The sequence below is a fragment of the Leuciscus leuciscus genome, assembly GCF_965113295.1.
Source record: "Leuciscus leuciscus genome assembly, chromosome: 2".
Classification (NCBI taxonomy): domain Eukaryota; kingdom Metazoa; phylum Chordata; class Actinopteri; order Cypriniformes; family Leuciscidae; genus Leuciscus; species Leuciscus leuciscus.
In genome coordinates, this window is record NC_138726.1 from 10,891,982 (window position 1) to 10,914,411 (window position 22,430).

General features: G+C 36.2%; 1 protein-coding gene across 3 annotated transcripts in view; it reads left to right on the forward strand.

Moving 5' to 3' along the window:
• The first annotated feature begins 846 nt into the window (after nt 1-846).
• Nucleotides 847-22,430, forward strand: part of kcnip4a (potassium voltage-gated channel interacting protein 4a) — a 218,301-nt gene continuing 196,717 nt past the window's right edge. Inside the window, exon 1 of one of the 3 annotated variants that reach the window (XM_082161739.1) lies at nt 847-1,047. In XM_082161739.1, the coding sequence (XP_082017865.1) occupies nt 978-1,047 (70 nt within the window). In that variant the 5' untranslated portion in view covers nt 847-977. Of the gene's footprint in view, nt 1,048-19,547; nt 19,739-22,430 lie in introns of those variants that run through there. The other 2 variants (XM_082161743.1, XM_082161740.1) reach the window with 2 other exon arrangements.

Below are 22,430 nucleotides of genomic sequence, written 5' to 3' on the forward strand. Positions count from 1 at the left end.
CTAAAGTTTGAATAGCAGAGTCACCACGTGTTTGACAATAATCTGTGTGGTGTGTAGTCATTCATATTTTTAGTCAAATCCCATTGTTTTTTTGTTTTCTTTTTACAAAACTGTATGAGTTTAGCGCAATATTTGACCGAAAGAACAGTTATTTTCGTCAGTTAGTAAACAGCTCAGCCACTTAAATAGGTATCACCGCGTTATATCATGTCAAAACTTGAAATGGCCTGAAAACATGATAATTGTGGGGTTTAGTGAGCAATCAGCTTGGTGAAATTAAAGATTCATCTTCGTGTATGTGACCAGTAGTGTTTACATGGCTGTTGATCCAAAAATAAGCTGACTATTAAAAAGAACAGCTGAACTTCAGCTCACAAATAACATATTGTTTAAATTCTTGCTGCCTTTAGTTAGGCCTATTATTTTGGAATAAATGTAAAAATGCTTAAAACACTAGCTTGATTTATACTTGGTTTTAAAAAATAGAGCATTAATTAAATTTTTCATGTAAAAATACAAAATTTAATTGTATTTTTTTATGTAATGTAAGGTTGCCTAATATTTAACCAGGAAAATGAGACAACATTAAGTGTAGCTGGGACATGAATTTACATTTGATTTATAAAAAAAAAAAAAACTGTGAGGGCAACAACACTGCATGCATATATTTAAGCAATTGAAAATCTACATGATTTATGGTTTAAAAAAAAAAAACATTTAAAAAAAACAATACGAAAAAAATCTAAGTAGATATTTAAAAAAATAGCCCTTTTAAAAAGTTGACTACCCTACCCGTATGAAAACAACACTGTCCGCGCGAGCGCGCCTGACCGGTGACGCGCATCCTTCCTCACTGCATCAGACAGCAGAATCAGCTGAAGTTGTTTAACGCTGAACAGAAGCGCAACAGTCACAGTCTGCCCCTCATAAGTGCGCTACACACGGAGAGAAAACTGGAAACAAAGACTATTATTACAATGGAGAAGAATCTCGACAGCATCTCATCTCGAGTGGACTCGTCAAGTTCGTCGAGTGGTAGGACTAAAGGTGCATGAATCATGATTATTCTCTCGCGCACCTTCACATTTTATCATGCATGTCTCGCATGTAAGTTTGGCAACCTAACGGTCATGTTTGTACTTTTGCCGTTCTTCTCTTTTTCAATGAGAGGTTCTTTATTACAGCTGCTGGTACAACGAGTTGGGCAATTCAGGCCACCTGTTACTTTACATTGGCCATAGTAGATTTGAAATATATATATATAGCCTATTGTCATGGCATCTAGATGAAAATCGTGATATTGAAGCTTAAGTTCAGGCTTTAAGCCCGGTGTGTAACCGCCTACTTTGTAGAGTAACTAGATGGACTAATATGAGCTTGTTGTGTTTTAAACATCAAGGTTTGTTCACTGTCGACGTGTTTATATATATAACGCATCAAGCAGCCTAGCAAGTGGGATGAAACTCACTGCCTGCGGACACAATCCCTGACCATGATACAGAGAATGTCTAAAAAAAACTTTCTCCTCTTACCAAACTACAAACCCTCAATATTTATAGAACATTATGGGCTTTGCCATCCAGCAATCGCTGTAAATCCAGCACATTCTTTTATATCAAGTCGATTTCGATTATTAATAAAATATTAATACCACTTCTGTCAAAAACCCTATTATTTTATGAAGTATATAGCCATTTAACAGAGAACCTTTTAGATCAAATCCGCCTTCCTTATATAATTGACTCTTGTCGCATCCCAATGTGACTGTGAAAACACAACAGCATTAATATAACCTATTGTGTGTTGCTGATGGTGGAATGACCTCAAGTGCATTGGTACTTTGTGCAAACCTGGAAAAAAATGTATTTCCCATTATCTTGCGTAGTATAAAAGATTAAGTCCTCACGTATCACTGATTTCTTTGCAATAATAATGGCAGAACAATTGCGGAAAAGCATCAGATGGTTATCTCTGCAATAACAGGATTTGTACTAATGGTTTGTTGTCCAATAGTGACTTTTTATCCCCTGCTAGAGTCCATGTGTTCTGTACTAAATGACAAAGTAGCCTATGTAAAGCTTGTTTGTTTAAATGGATGGAAACCATTTGATTCAGTACACAATTACTTGCATTTGCTCGTCTACTTCACAAACAAGTTATTAACATAGACAAAGAGAATAATTAGCATTTTCATTGCAAGGAGATGATCTTTAAATCTTGAATCTGCAATGACATTAATGCGTTTGCTCTCCTATAATGGATCTTAACATTCATGCTTTTATTACCATTAGAGAAATATTGTGTTTAGAGTGCTTTCAATGGTAATGCCATTTAAACTTGTCTTTTAAGGTGAAATTCTTACAGCTGCTACAGATTAATCTTGTGAGAAAAGACACAATTAATGCAGGCATTTGTCAAAGGTTAACGAGGATGAGGGATATAAAAGTGAACGTGAACTATTGTCTGATGCCATAACATTTTAGACATATTTCTAACTACATCATTGCCCAGTGTGAAAAGTGAATTAGTTGATTAGAGTAAATTAAGGGTATGTTTACTCGAAAACAATGTACTAAAAAACGGACAAAATTGTCGACAATGTTGTAAAAACGATCTTCATTTACGAGGATCCACGAAAACTAAAAACTTTTTATTATGCTGCCAGGCCAGTAGTTGGCGACGTTATTTTGTAAAGAAACACTCCGTGCCTATAGACACATTACACATGTGCATGATGACACAGTTTTTACAAATATGCGGGTTTGTTTTTTGAGAAAATAACGGTATCGGTTTAAAAAACTTGCACTTTGAAACCCGTTTTCAAATGTTTGCGTTGTCAGGCCCCCAAAACGCCATTGTCGTGTAATCGAACAGCCAAGACGCATTCAAGTTTTACGTTTTTAGTTGAAAATGGTCATGTAAACCCCTTAGACACCTGTAGCTTTTGTAGAAATCTTTATCGTTATCTTTATAGTTATCGTCCTTGGTGTGAATGGTAGTTCTTACAGCTCCTGAGCTATATTTTTTGTCAATTTTTAGATATTCTATCAATGGATTATTGTTGGAAAAGAGCTGCGTAAAGATTTTTCAAAATATATCTTTTTGTGTTTTATGGGGGAAAAATAACATTCAAATTGGAAATAACATGAGGATGAGTAAATAATGAAATTTTTTAGGAACTTGATATAAAAGAAAAAAACATGCAAACATTGATCATGCAGAGAAAGTAAACTGGCACAAATAAGAAGACAATGCGTGCCAGTATTAGGTAGGCGACAATTTTACTTTGCAAGTTACTTAATTCTCAAACCCACGCTTTGGAAACGCTAGCCACTCAGTTGGAAATGTAACTGTTGTGGCTTTGAACAGTGCTATCTTTAAGTACATATTTACATATAGAAGAGTGTGAGTCTGCTGAGCTGAGCATGTTGAATATTTAAAATCCCGAATGGTAGACGAGACAGAGGAAGTATTTTACATTTGGCATGCTGACTACAACGTATAATGAGCAGACACTTGTTTCCAAATGTTGAGGCTTGAAAACTGAATATCATTTTTGTTTTGCTTTTTTTTTTTTTTTCAAAAGGTCACACACTGTGCTTGTTTCATTTGCACTTGGTGAATGACTCAAAAGGTGTGTTTGCTTTAGCATTATTAAATATATTTTGATCGGCTGATGACCTTGTGGCAGAGTGCAGCTTTCATCTGAAGCCAAAGGTCTGGTAGCCTTTTGTACGCGAGTCATTACCTTTAGATCCTTTAGTAATGCATCACTGGCCCTCTCTGTAGAAGTGTTGGCTTACGAATGTCCGTTTCTCTTTTATTGTCATGCAGTTTTGTGTTGCGTAATCAGTGGGTGGTACCAAAGACTTGCCAGGTGGACTTTGCAGTATTACTTGGGAAAGTCTTTATTTTAAAGGCTTAACATTGCCAACCAGCCATTCATAATCAACATTGTCTCTATACATTTATAAATTCCATGACAAATAAATGTTAAACCAAGTGCAAAGTACAAGACTGAAGCTTTTCCCCTTTTTTTGTGCGACTAGATTGACAAAGTACCCCAGATCATCAATGAACATCATTGTACATGAGCATCAATGAAATTACAGTAGGGTGAGACAGCGGGGAATGGGAGCCAAGCAAAACATAACTACAGTTATGGAGGAAAATGATCTTTTAATTGCTCTAGTTGGCAATTAGTTGTGCACCATAAAACAAGAAATTGTCGGGGGGGGGGGAATTCAATAAGAAGACATTTATAATTGTTTACATGAACACACTGTTCGTGTTTTAGCATATTATTCACCAAAGGAATTAAGAAATGCTCTTTACCATAGTTCACACTGCTTGTCTGGATGTGTTCTTGTTTATAATATTTTCTCTATCATTCTTCATGTTATGTTCTGTCATGAAGAGCTGTGTAGTTATTAGAGGAGGAATAGGCATGAGGTGGATATTCTATCTTGGATTATATTAATCTCATGCCTATTCAAGAATTATTCTCATCTTTAAGTACAGTAAGCAACATGATGAACTTTCTATATTCATACCATATTTTTTACATAATGTTGGCAAAGCAACTGTGCCGATTACGCACTGAGGTGCCATGCTGAGTTGGCAAAATTCTTTAGGACTCACAAGATTCTTGTTGCAATGGAAACACTGACACAATGCTCATGTCTTCACATGCACAGACATTTTCTATATAATTTAAAATCAAATACTACTAATTGTTTATTTTCAGTGATGGCCACCGAATCTTCCTTTGGGTCACTATTTAACAGGTTTTTTCAAAGTACAATAATTTTTTTTTTTTTTTTTTTAACCATGGCATTGCCTCTTACAGAAACAAATAATTTGTGCCATTATTAGTCTTCATTCTGTTACACAAAGCTTTTCTTCGAAAGCTTTTCTTACTGGATGGAGATGGTGACCACATACGGAGCTTTATGCACTGTTAGCTGGACAGCCTGTGGCTGTAGCAGTGATGATGAATATACTTTGCCCTGAATCTGTCATATGCTGGAGGTGGAGATCTGCTTTGGAAGTTGATGGTGATAATAATATGTCTGAAATTCAGATCGATGTCTGCAGTGTGCACGCATGGATATGTACACTAGTTTCACAGTTAAATAACTGCCAAATCATCACAAAAAGTGATAACCAGGCTATAAAAGTACCAGTGTAGGACTCTCAACTGTTTAACACATTTTTTACAGAATAATTCTACAGAATTTGCTCTAAAAATCAGTGTAGATCATGTAAGTAAAGCAACCCAGGCTCATTGAAAAATACGACTTTGGCTATGAAAAACTCAGTCAATATGTACATTTTCACTGCAGTTTTGCTGCTGAAATGAACACTAGAGGCAGTATCACCAACAACTTGTATTCTTTTTTTACACAAATTATGATTACATGGACAGATTATTGATTAATACAGACTTGGTTATACCAACCATATAGAACCATAATACATGGTTCCTTGCACAATACCTCAAAACGCTTTGTAAACTATACATGTTGACATTTACAATACACAACCATCTCCATATGCATGACTTTTCTGACTAAATAAACTTGGTACAGTGATGTGGAGCGCTTGGGTACGAGACCTATGAGAAACAGATCACGATAAAAGAGCTCAAAGCCTTCTAAATGTCATGGTTGTATTACAAATGTATTTTTATCTCACGTTTGCTTTTGTTAACACTGTCAGTTAGGTTTAGTGTGGTTTAATGTAGGTGGTATGTTCATTTCAAACATGATACAGCATTAACCGAACATTTCATTTCTGAACTGCCATGATTTGTGTATTAACAACTGTAATAAAATATTCTCGTTTAACATTTCACTTTTAAAATTCAGTGAAACGTTTTACAAGCAATGCATTATCATTTAGCAAAATTGTACCTAGGGGCACGGTTTTTTATTCTAGGCTATAATGTAAACCTGCATTGTCAATAGAGAAAAAGACCCTCCGGCAGCCATAACCCTGTGGCCCAAGACTGGTTGCACTCTAAAGCTAAGCAGGGTTGAGCCTGGTCATTACCTGGATGGGAGACCTCCTGGGAAAACAACTTTTCCAGCAGCAACCTAGTTATTGAGGCCAGCAGGTCTGTGCTCACCCTGTGGTCTGTGTGGGTCCTAACCATGAAAGTGTTCTATAGCATGAATTATATTTATTGTGCAATTTATATTCAAAAAGAGATTTTACGTGCATATGATACGCAGTTTCCACATGCATATGATACACACTTTATGCCGTGTAATACGCACGTACTCCACAACACTAATCCTACCCAAGGGGTTCACAGTGCGTATCATATGATATAAATTGCACGATAAATACAACTCGTGCTATAGATACGCATTTTCATGAGATTGTGTTGGTCCTAACGCAATGTGTGGGCCAAAAAAGCACTCTCCTTTGGATGAGATGTTAAACTGAGGTCCTGACTCTCTGTGGTCGCCATAAATCCCAGAATGTCCTCCGAAAATGAGTAGGGGTCTAACCCCGGCATCCTGGCCAAATTTGCCCATTGGCCTCTGTCCATCATCATAGCCTCCTAATCATCCCAATATAAAAACTGATTGGCTTCATCACTGTCTCTAATATCACCAGTAAGCTGGTGTGTAGTGGGCATTCTGGCACAATATGGTTGCCGTCGCATCACCCAGGTGAATGCTGCACTGCTCCCTTCCATATGTAAAGTGCTTTGAGTACCTAGAAAAGCGCTATATATGGTAAATGTAAAAAAATATTAGTATCATAAAAAATGACATCACTTATAGCACCTCTAGTGGACGAGTCACTTGATAAGTGCATGAGTAACGTATACGTTTTGCAAAATTGTTGCCAGAATCATGCATTTCCAATGAGAAAATGAAGTCCTTCAATTCTTTCTTGCCCTGGTAATAGGCAGTGTTAGAGAGAAAACAATGCTCCATAAAAATGTAGTACAAGAATCAGATTTCATGACGAAACACAATATTATTAAACGGCACAAACTCAACCTCCAAATCTTGGAATTGCCACTTTAAATATATTTATGCGGCTTTAAGCCCCAATAAAGTGTGTTCATCCACTTCACACCCTTGGAAAATCAAGGATTAATTGCCACGAGTAATTCCCGTTGGTCTATCGGGCTTTTTCCACCAGGTTTTGTTTGCTGTGAAGCCAACTTGTGTTTTTCCCGTCGGGAGCTAGCGATGAGCATCTGCCAGGATGGCGTCCTGCCGTCGGAGCGAGGACAGGCGTGAGCGGCGGAGGGCCGAGAGCCCGCGGCAGAAATAAACTCACTGGGAAGAGCCAACAGAAGGCGTTTGTTTATGAACGCCTGGGGCCAAAAGGAGAACGGACACGCTTTAATGTTTAGAAGCTCCCTCCAGGCTTGTTTATGCCACATATTCTGCCATATATGTCGTCTTAGCTTACTCAGGTCTCATGCCAGCGATGGAGAGCAGTTTCTCAAACGCACACTTCAGCATCCGTCCGCTGTGGTTTGAATGAATGTTAAGCTGCCATGAAGGTTAATGTTTCGGATTGGTCTTGGTTTCATTACTTGCATTTTCCTTGTGAATTTGACCCGCACTTCATCCTCTCAATCGCAAAACCTTTGGGTGGTGTCATAAATTTAATTTATAATCCCACAGCTCTCATAGACTTTTTGCAGCACTAATTATCTCTGATGGACATATCAATATCATTGATCTTTTTTTCTGATCATAAACTGTAAGTTTTGATGCCTTCATATTTGTCATTCTCACAGTTGAAGTTGTATAATTCATAACTGAATTGGTCTATTGTAAGATCAAAGATATGACAGAATCTAAAGACAAGCGTGCAAACAGATCCGTCACAGATCAAATACAGCCACTGATGCAACTCTCTTATCACCTGAATATATTAGAGCATCACTAAAGATTTCTGCCTTTTCTGTCACGATCAGAACATAATGTGCCCTCAATCCACAAGATTTTAAGCCATATAAAGGACGTTTTATAATAATTTAAGACCATATATACTGTACGAGAACACGCACGCACGCACGCACGCAGTATATAGATAGATATAGTTCTATAAACAAAAGATTTAGAGCCATCAGCATTAACACTTAATGACCTTTTATAACAGGTTTTTAAGCAAAGTTAGTCCGAATTGCTTTTGTATTGATTAACCAAGGTAACAGAACTAATATCTCTGCACTCTTCTAGAAGCAGTTTACCTTCCCTACCTGTAATCTCATGAAGTGCCAAATAGTGATTTTTGCATAAATCATCACCAATCTGAATAATGAAGTAGAAGCAGATGTGGGATTTTATTGGGCTTTGCAAAGCAGTAAAGTGTTTACTCAGGGTAATTTGAAGCTCATTCTGGTTTTGAATGCACTGATATACAACACTGGCATCTAGTGGCTAAATTTCAACATCATTTTATATAGTGGAAACCAGGGGGAAACTGTAGCACACTAAATTTCCTTGGGTAGAATGAGGACTCGTATTTTGCACAGGCTCTGTAAAGTTCAGTCTTTTCTTGAGAAAAAGGAATGTGAACATTTGAAAAATATGTGCACATAAGCAATTCTGGTATTTTTTTTTATTGAAGCTTCTATCTGTTTTATTAGAGTGTTGATTAAAATTTAACATGTAGATAACATACAAGATTTTATCATGGCTGTAAGTTTGGGACAATCATAATACATGCAATAAAAACTGTATAAGGCTACTGAAATGAAAAAATTGAATCATTAAAATGCATTACAAACTTTTTTTTTTATCCTGTAATTGGGGTAAACAATTTCACTTTTTATATTAAATTCAATATGATCTGTGTTTCCCATTATTAGCAGTTTAATGATTACCGTTGCTTTTCGCAATTATAAACCTTTTTTACATATAAATGTTCCACAAAGGATCTCTAGAATCAAATGTGAAATAAAAGTTGCATTTTACCTTCAATTCAATTTCTTTGTTTGATTTATGACCTGTATTTAAACGTTGACATGCATTTAAGTGCAAATAGCAATAGACTCTATTTACACTATGTAAAAATAGCAGGATTGTCTTTGCATTAAGTGTAAGTAGTGGTCAGATGCTATTTATACTTATAAATAGTGGCAGATACTATTTGCCCAACCAGACGTCAATGGGCGGAGTTTATGTAAATAGCCTCTGCCAACAAGGTGGGATATTTGCACTTTGCTTAAATATACCCTGTTAATTTTCAATACTTCCTGCTATATTCAAAAACATTTATATGGTTAATCAAAATACAAGATATACAACAGAGCAGCGTGGTCAAGCAGCGTTACATCATATGGCAGTAGGTGTCGACAAGTGTCTTTATAAATGAGTCTCAGAATCATTTATTCAACAGGCTGGTTGCTGGAAACTATTTCTTCCTTAGAAAATTATGCTAAAAACGGAAAGTATATTCATATTCATTTCCACATTTCAGCAAATCGTCTTCATGAATGAGTCATTGAATTATTAATTGTCTCGTTCAAAAATGCCGAATCGTCCAGGAACGGTTCTGCTTATGTCTGGATTTTGAACTGTTTTACTCGGCGAAGCAAAAACTGATTTACTGATTTTTAAACTAATTTATTAACTTATTGTTAATTGCACTACATTAGCCTACTGCACATTGGACTGCCTCTGAAAGACGTCGTTGCCTGTTGAAACATGTCATGTTTTTGGATTAGTAATGGAGACTCAAGCAATGGTTGATTGTGATGGTAACTGTTGTTCTGTGACTTAAATTCACAGGAGAAAATAGGGTTCAGCTTCTATTATGAATTGGCTATTTGAATTTGTATGTGATCTCTCAGGAGCATGCTTTATATCATATATCGCAAATTAACAGGAGGGTCAGTTTAATCATTTTTAGTGTCATAGGCTATCAAGAGTACCTGTAGGATTAAGTATTGTTTTACATTGAAGCACTAAATCAGCGTCACTGAGTGTTTTTGGGGGTTGTTGAAACAGGTTGACTGGCAGTATGTTGGATGGTATCTCTTGTTACTCGGTAGATTAGCTAAATAATTGATGTGGACATCCCCTCACATCGGCTCACAGTCTCCTTCAGGGGAAAGCAGTGGGACGGTGTGTGTGTGTGTGTGTGTGTGTCTGAGTCTATGAGCTTAAACTACCATTTGTAAAACTGAACTATTATGTTTGGTCTACAGTACACAGAGTAAGAAGTATTCAAAATGGATGTCAGCAAAGCATTACAAATCATAAATGTATCTGTAACAAGCACGGAGATTATCCATTGTGCTTTATCATTCCCCAGACACAGTAAACATCTAGTAAACACACTATAAAGAGTGATGATATATTTTTGTTGGCAAACCCCCCTGGTTCTCTCTACAAAAACCCAATTAGATTGTTCTATTGGCTTTTGAATTATTTTAGAAAACAAGCTCTGCGACCAACAATAGTTTTCTGATTATCACATGTTTTGTTCATCATGATAATCTTCAAAAATGAATGCAGCTATAATGAATTTTGAAGGGTAAATACAACTGGCAGAAGTAAAAAGCTAAATGTAAGCTATAAATTAACGATTTCAACATCACCACCAATAAGCTTCAGACAACTCTTTCAGTGTTTTTTTTTTTTTTTAAAAGCCATTTTGCCTGAAAGTTTGAGTTCTAATAATTTGCAAGAAATAATTTTTGCGTTTTGAGGCTGTAAAAGCGGATTTGTGTGAAGTTTACCTGTTTGGCGTGATGATGTGTATTATCCCCGACAACCTCTATTAGCCACTTTATAACAACTGCCTTTTTGAGACAAGTAAAAGCCTTTATAAAACCACAAGGGGATATTACTTGTGTGTTTTATGATGTTGAATTAAAATGTAAAAATGTATTAAACTTGTGTTCACCACAGATCTCATTTTAGGCATTTAAAATCCCATTAAAAAATCCCATTGATTTTGGGACGATGGAACTGAACGTGCTAAAATGTTAACTTGTTTCTGGGATTTGGCCTACAAAAATTTCCCTGCAGAGCTCTAATAGATCATTAATGCAACGTTAATTTCACTATAAGTCGAAGACTGTGTTTAAATCTCAAAGTTAAACTCAACTCGGCTGATGAAGCTTTTTGCTCCATATTAACACACCAGGCTGAAACAAATGGCTTTGTGCCATTAGCTGCTGTTTTGAAGGGGACCGAGGTTGCTGTTAATGGCTGCGCAGCGTTCAGCTGATGTTCACAGTTCTCTGTCTAGACCTGCTGAGTCCATAGACAGCAACTGTCAGACTCATGACCACAGTGACTTTGAAAGAGCAGTAGAGGAGGGACTGGAGACCTCCACTGTTCACAGTCATAATGAGTTATGATGAGACCTCAGAAAATTAGGGCAACGCTGTGCACACTCTCTGCAACTACATACATAACATGAAAACTTGGTAGTCTTAACACATGATTTCTTGTAGTTTATCTTGTTTTTGATTTAAAAAATATCGAAAAAGAGAAGGACATTTTTATAGATATTAAAACAAGTTTTCAGATAATGTATCTTGCAGCACTTTTCTTTCTTACCCAATAGGCTTCTTTTCCCTTTTTTTTTTTGCAGCATTATTTATTATAAATATACTTAGTTAGTTTGGTTCATGTTTGTTCACATTACATAATCTTAATTTAGACAACTAAAATGTTAAAATTAATATATTTTGATGTTAACATTGACCTATATAGATTAATAAATGCTGTAATTGTTTGTTACAAAATTGTATTAACATAAAACATCATGTGGCTCAGTAAACAAATTATATTTTTCTTTTGAAGATGTTAATGCAGACAGAATGCTGTTATCTTCTTATTTTCTGATAAACAAGTCCCTTTGGATAAGAGGAACGTATCACATTTTCAGTTAAATACGACTATTGTGTATTAATGGCACAGGATTTCGCTGTCTGTGAGTACTGGACTAATTAACTTTTTTTTAAGATATGTTGCGGTGATCCATGTTTTGCTTTGTGATCTGAGTAATTGCAAATATAGTTTAATACTGTACCAGCTGACTCTATAGAAATTTCTTGTTATCTTAAGAGTGAATATGTGCAAAATCTCAGTTTTTCGGCCTGATTTCTCACACACTCACACACACAAATATGTATAGCCCTGCAGTACTGAATGAAGACTATAATGTATAGATAATAGAAACAAACTAAAACAGAGGTGGATGGACGTAGTGATGGAATATATATAGCAGTGAGTTAAGTGGCTGTTGTTTTGTGCTTTGAAAGGTTTAGTTGAACATATTATTCCTGAACTATTGTTTAGAACTTTAGTGTTTTTTTTTTAATCATGTATAAAATTTGATTCACTGTATTTTTGAAAACAATTGATCATGTGTTTAGATTAGTGCTGTCAAATTGACTTATCTTGATTAATCGCATCTAATCGTTTTTGTCTATATAATATATGTGCATATATACATAGGCAAGGCAAGTTTATTTATATAGCACATTTCATACACAATGGCAATTCAAAGTGCTTTACATAGAAGAAATTAAAATAATGAAAAGAAATAAGAATAATTAAAACAGTTTAGAAAAATAAAATAAAATACAGTACTTAAAAAAAAAAAAAAAGAATATTATTATAGATCTTTCCTTCAAAGGATTCCCTTAAGACTTAAATCTTTCAACCTTCTTTTAACCTTCACATAGTTGCAATGGAAATTATTCAACTCTACAAACTTTCAGCTGTTTGCAATAAATAAATCAAACAAAAGTAATTGAAATAGCTCAACACAACAAATGTTTCAAGTGGTTTCCCCAAATTTAACTGAAAATGCAACTTTTGATGACTGCAGTTTCAAAATCATTCAACCCCTGAATAGAATCCCTCACAAAAGCACAAATCTGGAAAAAAAGGGGTTGTTAAGCATCCTGATGCAACTAATCAAGGGCTTCATTAGTTGCAGCAGGTTTGCTTGAGCTAGAACACATGAAATATCTGAACTGACTAGGTTTGTTGAGTGTCACGTTTGACTGCAAGTTAGAAAGTCAAAAGAATGGTCCAAAAAGTTAAGAGAATATATCATCACCCTTCACAAACAAAGAACAGGATTCACAAAGATAGCGAAGACACTAAATGTTTCTAGAGACACAGTTGGAAGCATAGTTAACAAGTTCAAAGTTAAAGGAACAGTAGTGTTGAGCTATTTGTGTGAACTTGAACTATGAACTTTTGTTTGATTTGTTCATTGCAAACAGCTGAAAGTCTGTACATTTTGCCAACAAACCTGATATGCAATCGGGGTTGAATAATTTCGATTGCAACTGTGATATACACATATATATAAACACACACACACACACACACACACACACACACACACACACACACACACACACACACACACACACGTAGTGTTTTCATGTTTTATGGGGACTTTCCATAGACATAATGATTTTTATACTGTACAAACTGTACATTCTGTTCCCTTACACTAACCCTACCCCTAAACCTACCCATCACAGAAAACTTTCTGCAATTTCACATTTTCAAAAAACCATCACTTTTTTGATTTATAACGTGGGATGGTTGGCAAAACGTTTGTAGAACATAATATTTTTGTTAGCTGGTGTGGTGGGTCAGATAAGAGGAACAGAGGAGCCTTAACACAGAATTCCGTATTCCGTAAAACAGGTTGCATCGCTTCGGGTCCAGATCTTTTGTCTGTGCTTTGTTAAATTTAGAACCATTTTACTTGATGTCTTCAAAGAAGCGAGCAAAGATGATCGTAACCGATGCCCATCGCATATGCAGATTTCCCCCATCTTCTCACTAACATTCAGATATTAAAATTGAATAAAACGACAATAATAAAAATAACTATCTAGGTTAACTGATTACCTTTAAAATTCCATAGATATCATACTATTGTCACGTCTTGTTTGGGTCATGTTTCATTTCCCTCACGTGTTCCCCATGTGAATGTCATGTTGTCATTGGTTTATTATCTGATCATAGTGCACAGGTGTCCCTTGTCTTGTCATTAGCCCTTGTATATTTAAGCCATCATGTTTCCCTTGTTACTTTGTCAAGTATTGCTGTAACCACTGTTTGGAAGTCCATGTTTTTGTTTTGCGTTTCATGCCATGCCTTTGTTTTATATTTGATCTTGTTTTGAATATTAAGCTGCACTTGGGTTCTGCACACTTTCATCCAGTGGTCTCCGTTACAACTATGTACTGTTAACACTTTCTCCGACAAGCTTATGCGTTAAGACCTGTTTTCCTGTTTGTAGTAGGCCTATCTCCAAAAAAAACCCAATTTGTATGTGTTTTTGTTGGGTGTCTTTTCAAAATGCTTAAAAATCTAGTTGATTTAGAGCTTGAAATCATATTTTCAATAACATCAAGCAAAATTCACTGCAGTCTGTCTTTATCTGTAGTCTAACAGATGTGTGGTATCTATTGATTTCTCTGGATCAGGGTTCGCTTCATCTTGAGATCAATACAGGTTTCTAACTAAAGAGCAGTGGTGCATCATTTAGCTTGCATTTTCAGTTTAAATCACAGCACTAAGTGAACCATATGTCATAAATATTGTCGATTTCATTTAGTTAATATCTAAAATGTCAAATGCATCATGATACAAACCCAGACTTATATTGTGTTTATTACATTTGTTCACTTTATGTATTTGTTAGTAATCTCTGCGATTTAATCAGTCGCAATAGCCGAAAACAGAACCTGCAAAAGCGAGAGGATGATAATGATATTGTGAAGCTCTTACTGGATTTCTCTCTGCAGGCTCTGATGGATCAATCTTTCTAATGCACCTGTGAATGTGAAACCTCCCTGTGTGAATTTAGGTTATTTTGATCGGAGGACAAATTCCACAGCTGGAATGAAATCCAGCTGATATTCCTGTAAATGCTGTCATCGACCATGTTTATGTTAAAAATATTGGTCATTCGAATTTTTTTTTTCAAATTAGGTATGTCATGATGACAATCAAATGTTGATTTGATTGTCATAAATAAGTCAATATTCTGGTTTCCTGAAATCCAAATAATACTGCTGGTTGATAGATTGACTTGTATAATTGACTTGTCAATCTTATGTGTTTTAAAACATTTTAAACAGAATACCCATCATTTTATATAGGGTTAATTCAGGATAATTGGGATATTTTTCTGCAGTCATCTAAATGGCAAAGTGTCCGAATTTACCTGAATTTATATATGAATTTACTTGAATTCAGGTACCTGAATTTATATAGGCTATATATTAAATAAGTCAGTATTGCTTTTGGATGCAAAATATGGAAGCAAAATATATTTGTCTCCTATTCTAATCTGCAGTATCTTTGTGCGAACGAATTGTCACTCATTGAAGTGTGAAGTTAAACATAGACTCGCTTGCTGTCAGGATAATTCTTTATGCAAAATAGAAAAACTTGCGTGAATTTGTAATACTACAGGTAACTGTACAACCGTAAGAGATAAGTTGTGCTCTGAGTTAACAAAACACACATCTGATGACATTTTCGGTAAGAATATGTGTACCGTTAGACCCCAAGAGGCCTATATATATTATAATGAACAAGATGACAGATACAGATGAGCAAGATAGCGGTCTTTCAGTCCCAATCCTTGTGCTCTTGAGTGCCACTATCAAGGGCATGAATGAGAATGAATGAGCTGATTAAATTACTGTGCACTGTGACTAAAATCGAATTGAAATAAATGGCAAGAGCCAGCGTCAACAGTTCAGTAAGAGACCATTTCAAAGAATATGCACATCTTTGTTTATTTGAAATGTTTTAATTAATATAGTATTATTCTTACAGCTGTACTGCGGAAAGAATTTTCTTAGTCTGGTAGGTTTTTGTCTCGTTTCTGATAAAAAATATCTTGCATGAAAAATTTACTGGAGAAGCAAAATTGAGATATAAAGACTAGCACTTATTCTAGTACTTCAGGATTTAGCATTAAGCTTTGTATTAGTAGAAAACCTGTAGTATTTTCGAATTACCGTGCTTTCTACCATCATATCCCCCTGAGATGAGATTTTTATTTTATTTTTTTTCTGGAAAAAATCCTCTGACGCAAAAATCGTCATTTCGCGTCATCGGAGGATTTTTTGGCCAGAGGCTAAAGACTACAGCCAGTAGGAGGGGCTGTCCCGCATGTTTTCAACCCGCCCATAGAGGGTGGGATCTCACTCACAGAATGTACACATAGTATCAGCCATCTTTCTGTGGAAGCTAAGCTAGCAGGCTCTTGTTCTGTGGAGAAAGCTGAGTAGTAGGGGTTACCATCCTCTTTTTCCCGGACATGTCCGGCCGTCGAGATCGTCCAAAATGTCCGGGATTTGGCTTTTGCTTTCGTCAGTCGCCATTCATTGTTTACATGCACACCTTTTGTTTCAATCTAACTGAATTCATTCCGATTGGTGAATCTGAATGTAGTGTTTACATGAACGCTAAACAAGTGATCGGTTGATGTGCGTTTTAACATTGCTAAGAAAATTCCCACTCCTCCGTGAGAGATAGCCTACTAGACCGGTGCGTCTTACACGCTCATCAGTAATCACGCCACCGGCCTCGCACCGTTCTCCCGCGGCCCTCAGCCTCATCCTGCTCGCCACAGTAAACATAATGAATGGCGACTGTAGAACGTAAAAGCCGAATCCCGGACATTTTGGGCCATCTCGAAATACTGGGCAAACTCGTCACAGAGACTCACTAGTAGCCTAGCCTTGTTGTTTTCAACTGCGCTCTCTAACCGGTAGGCGTGGCTTGGGAGTGGCCTCCTAGGGCGGCGAAGCAAGTGTATTCTGGGAGTTGTTGTCTTTCATCCACATAAGCCAAAAATAATTTTTCTGGCTTTTCTCAATCTAGAAAGCTCCAAATTCAAAAATTATTTCACATTTCTTCTACATAAATGACCTATTTTAAATACACATTCATCTTTCCAGAGGTGAAGTATCACTTTAATTCATGTTTGTTCATAAGACATTACTGTTAATTTAAACAACTAAAATGTTAAACTGAATTATTATCTGGAGATTCTAATTTTAACCTAAATTAATAAATGCTGTAAAAATACTGTTCATTGTTATTTGGTGTAAATGAATGTTAACTAATAGTACCGTATAAATGGTTAATTGTTTTTTGTTTTGTTGTCATGAAACGGAAGTTGTGATAGGCGTTTCTTCTCTATTTGGACGCATATCCAAGTGAAACGGCTTCACGAACAAGACAACAGATGTAGGACAGGGCTTGATTTTTATCCATTGGGAATTGGTTAGATGGTTGTGGTTTTCTATTGGTCGATCTTATGTGAGTGACAGGTTGCCCCGCCCCCGTGCCAATAAACACGTCATTATAGAAGAGAAGAGATATTGCTGCAAGACAGAGGGGAAGCTATTTTTATTAAAGACTGAGGCACATGAATAGAAAATAATGATGTGTATGGATAAATCATTTATAAAAAACACTGCAATATTCCATCATAAATTGTAAATAATTATCAAATTATTGTATGGCATCTGAAACGAAATCATTGCTGACAGGATCAGGTACGTACAGGGTGCGAGTATTCTCGGTATAGTTGTCCCTGTTGATTTGTGAAAATGCAGCATGCTGAGTGATTTTATGGGAGGTTTGGTTGGGGCGGGGGGTCTAAATGTTGCTAAATATGGCAGCAGAGCAGCAGGGGAATCTGTCTGTGATCCAACACTTCATTATTGGCTCTGTTTGTGTGTGCACATGTGACACGGGTCCTGTGAGTAAAATGTCCGTCATTTGCATGAATGATCATGCCGCTCTCTGATTGGCTGCTCTCAGGTGCTGATGCTGATGATGTTTTGCTGTCCCCTATAGTGAGAGAGGGGTGGATAAAGGCTTGAGCCCACCAGCAGACAGTCTCACCTCCCCTCCTCTTTTCTCACACGAAATAAGAGAAAGAGTTCAGTTGCGTGAAACCTGAGCATCTTTGTGTTTCTGTGAAGCCGGTGAAGGTCCAGCAACTCCTCTAAGCCACAAGGTAAGAAAATACTCTCACTGGAGGAGAGAGTGCAATACTCTTTTGTGGGTTCAATTTTGTTGCTTCATTTAAAGCAGAATTAAGTAGTTTAGTTTCACCCTAAAGTAGAACTGGAGCTTTTTACCTCGTGTACCTGTAGTTTGATATATTCTTCAGTGTGTAGATGTTAAGTTCATCTGTTGCTAAACTTCTACTAGTTGCTATTATATAGAAGAGGATATTCAAACCCTTCTGGCATAGAACATAGTTTTGGGATCTGTATTATGAATCCATACTAAAATGCAATTTTGCTCACACTTTATATTAGGTGTCTACTATGTACTTACATTAATTTATTTGTTAGTTATTGTATTAATGTTGGATTGCTAAACACTTTTTCTGCTATTGAGAGGGGATATGGGTATGGTTAGGATGGGTTTTGTGGTTAATGGTAGGTTTAAGGGTGGGTTAAAGGGATAGTTCACTTTGAAATAAATTTTTGGTATGTTTTAGCTTACCTCAAGGGCATCCAAGATGTAGGTGTCTTTTTTCCGCAGTAGTTTCAATTTTGATATTTTTAGGTCAAACCGTTCTTGTCTGTCAGTCATATAATGCAGGTCTATGGTCACCACTTCAAAGAGCATGCACAGAGTCCAAATTAAAACAATTCCCCATCGTCCAAATGAAACAATTCCCCATCGTAAGTACACATTGATGGCCTAAGACACGAAACGAGCGGTTTGTGTGAGAAAACGAACAGTATTTATATCGTTTTTACCTCTTGAACACAGCCACGTCCAAGTGATCGTTTTCTCACACAAACCGCTCGTTTTGTGTCTTAGGCCATCAATGTGTACTTGGGGAATTGTTTTAATTTGGACTCTGTGCATGCTCTTTGAAGTGGTGACCATAGACCTGCATTATATGACTGACAGACAAGAACGGTTTGACCTAAAAATATCAAAATTGAAACTACTGCGGAAAAAAGACACCTACATCTTGGATGCCCTTGAGGTAAGCTAAAACATACCAAAATTTAATTTCAAAGTGAACTATCCCTTTAAGGGGTAAGGGAAAGGTCAACAGCCGCAATTACATGCAGATATTTTAATATAAGTAAAATAATGTATGTACACCAGTGTTTCCCAACCCTGGCTGTTCCTAGAGACACATCAACAGTACACATTTTGGATGTCTCCTTTATGTGACCCATATATTTCTGGTCTTGCAGTCTATACTAATGAGCTGATGAGTTGAATCAGATGTGTTTGATTAGGATGTGTACGAAAATGTGTAGCGTTGGTGTGCCTTGAGTCGAGGAACAGGGTTGGGAAACACTGATGTACACAATAAATGCAGTATCAATTGATTCACTTAAATTTTTGTACATAGTAGTTAAAGACACTCGATATGAAGGGTGGGTGAAGGGGCATAGTCGAGTAACCATATAATGCAAAGCGTAATAATATTTGAGAAGTGTTTTTTAGGGAAAAAAGGGGGGGGAAAGAAAGTATAAAGTCTTAGGAAGAAACTATGTAGGATCCAATGGCATAATTTTAACAGAAGCTACCGGATTTGAATAGTTGTAGCGTGACCATGTCCACCCCAGTCAAGACGACTCAGTGGGACGAAGACCTGTCTCAGTTCCACAAGGATCACGGCCTTTCCAAGAAAGTGCTGCTCAACTGCTGTCTGTTCAGACGGATCATCTCCTGGGCTTCCCCCAACAAAAAAGGTAAATCTCTCTTCAAGAAAATGACTCGTTGTAGGCTACCACCCAGAATGAGAATGCAAAGTTTAGTCCATATGGGTATTTGGGAGAGTCTGATGGAACTAATAGATTTTTAAAATGTTTTTAAGTACTGTACTAAACAAAATTGCATAAGATATTAAGACTAGTTTAATATATATATATATATATATATATATATATATATATATATATATATATATATAGCTGCAGAGATTTTTAAAGTTTTAAAATGAATTAAGATATTAAGAATTAAGAAATGCTCTACTAATGTTAAACATGTAGTCTATAGAACTGAATTAAGTGTTACTAAAATAATTGTATTTGTAATGTAATTATTAAATATTAAGAAATGAGAATGTTAATTTTAGGGACAGATTTACTAACAGCTTGCGGCTCTTTTGGCATTAAACTACTGTCAGGGTTTATTGAAGACGCACAGTGAAAAATTAACGGTTAAAAGGTGTGAACAGGGTTATTTTTGCAGCTGATCTTATTGTATATGCATTTGTAGGAGTTTCCCTTTTCAGGAGAGTGTTTAAATGAATCACGCGAGGTGATTTACTAAGGTTTGCTCTAGTCAATTTACTGGTATGTGTGCCATTTACCGCCCCCAAAAAAGTCTAAATGTCTTAAACCAGACGCTAATTTGGAGTCTAGTGGAATTTTTAGTAGTAGTGTACGACACCATGCAGTGCATTTCTTAAAAACAGGAAAGTCCATCTGTTATTTTCTTTACACAGACTACATTTGCTTGAAGCCTTTTTTTTAAAGAACTGAAAACACATTAGAAGTGTATTTCAAAGGTATAGTTCACCAAAAAATGTCGTGTTCACCTTATGTCCTGTCAAACCTGTATGACTGACTTTCTTCTGAGGAACATAAATGAAGATATTTTGAGAAATGTCTCCAAATTGTCCATACGATGAAAGTTATTGGTAACCACAGCAATTTGTTAATCAACATTGGGTGTGTTTAGCTCCACTTTTAGACATACACTCACGAACTTCCATAAGCACTTCCCCTCTGGGGAAATCTGTCGCCATTTTGAAGTGCGTTCAACTTCATCAAGTGGACGATTTGGACAGACACTCGACCCCTTGATTCACTCGTGCAACATAAGCAATGACGTACTTCCTAGTGAACAAGGAGGGAAGTTGGTGAGGAAATGACTTAACCGCAGCCATTATTCAAACTATCTTCTTTTGTGTTCAACAGAAGAATGTCATTCAGGTTTGGAATGTGAGCAAATTATGATTTTTGGGTGAACTGTCAAGATCTTGCACCATATTTCCCCTGTCCTATAGGCATAGCATTTTTTTTAGATCTGTTTTGTGAACCAGTTTGTTGTTTCCATGAAAAAATTATGAAAACACATTTATTTAGATTTTGAAACTAAAAAAAGAAAAAAAGAAAAAGGCTACAGTTTGCAGTCAGTTATAAAAAAAAGGATGAGGATGAGGCAAATGTTTACTTCTGATGCAAGTTGGCTCAACAGCTGGTGATCTCATTTCAGAAAGTGACACTTGGAGCTCTCTGAACGATGCTAAAGCAAACAGTATCATATTCTTCAAATCTCAGTTGAAACTAATATTTGGCACCAATTTCACTCTTATAGACTGAGTTGGCTGAAACAGAGTTTTGTTTCATCAGAAAACCTGTATGTGTCCAGTGCATTAGAGATACACTTACACTCTCTTCAAACACTCTGTTTTACTCCTTTCTATTTTACCATTAAAATGATAGTTCACCCCAAAAAAGAAAATTCAGTCATTTACTTCCAAACTATTTAAACCTGCCTGAATGACCTATTATTTACCCATTCTTGTTTATGAATTTTAGCAGAACCTCTTATGTTCTGCTAAATAAAGCAAGTCATATAGGTGTAGAACTATATGAGGGTATATGAGGGAGAGTAAATTATGGCAGAATATAAAATTTTGGGTGAACTATCCCTTTCATAGAGGGAATATTTTATAGTAAAAGTACATAATCTTTCAGATTTGCTGGGAATCTTTAGAACATTCTTCCTTCCTCTGCTTTTTGAAGTCAAGCCCCTTGACACATAATCTGCTGAAAGAGTGACCTCGGGGTGGTAATGCTGATGTGATATTGATCATTTTACTGCTGTGTGTTGGATTTATGTTGTGTTCTGTGTTTCGAGTGATCAGACTTTATGGTCTCATGTGAAGTGACTGGCATATAAATCATTATATTACAGTGAAAGGGATATCGATGAATTTTAGCGTTGTAAATGTACAGTTTCTCATTTGTTAAATGACTGTGGTGTTAGTCTCAAGCTGTGGTTTGCTTTAAATGTTACTGCGTTGGTTTAAAGTGGATTCTTTCCATCTCATTCCTGATTACAGTCTCCGTACAGTGTGAAATGATGAAACTGCTTCCAAATGTAGCTCCAAACTGCCAAGTGAGTGTTGCTAGCTAAAAAAAGACATTCTGGCAAAGTCCATGGACACTGTAATGGAAACGATACTAATGAAAGTAAAGCAGATGCTGAGGGAATGTTGTTCAAAAAGATTTCTGAAATTCTCAAGTGGGGGTAATTCAGTATGACATGAAAAGAAATGGCATGCTTTATATAGATCCAGTATGTGGTTCATTCCAATATTAGACGAATATGTAGATCAAATTATGTGTGTGTTTGAATGTTTATGTTTGC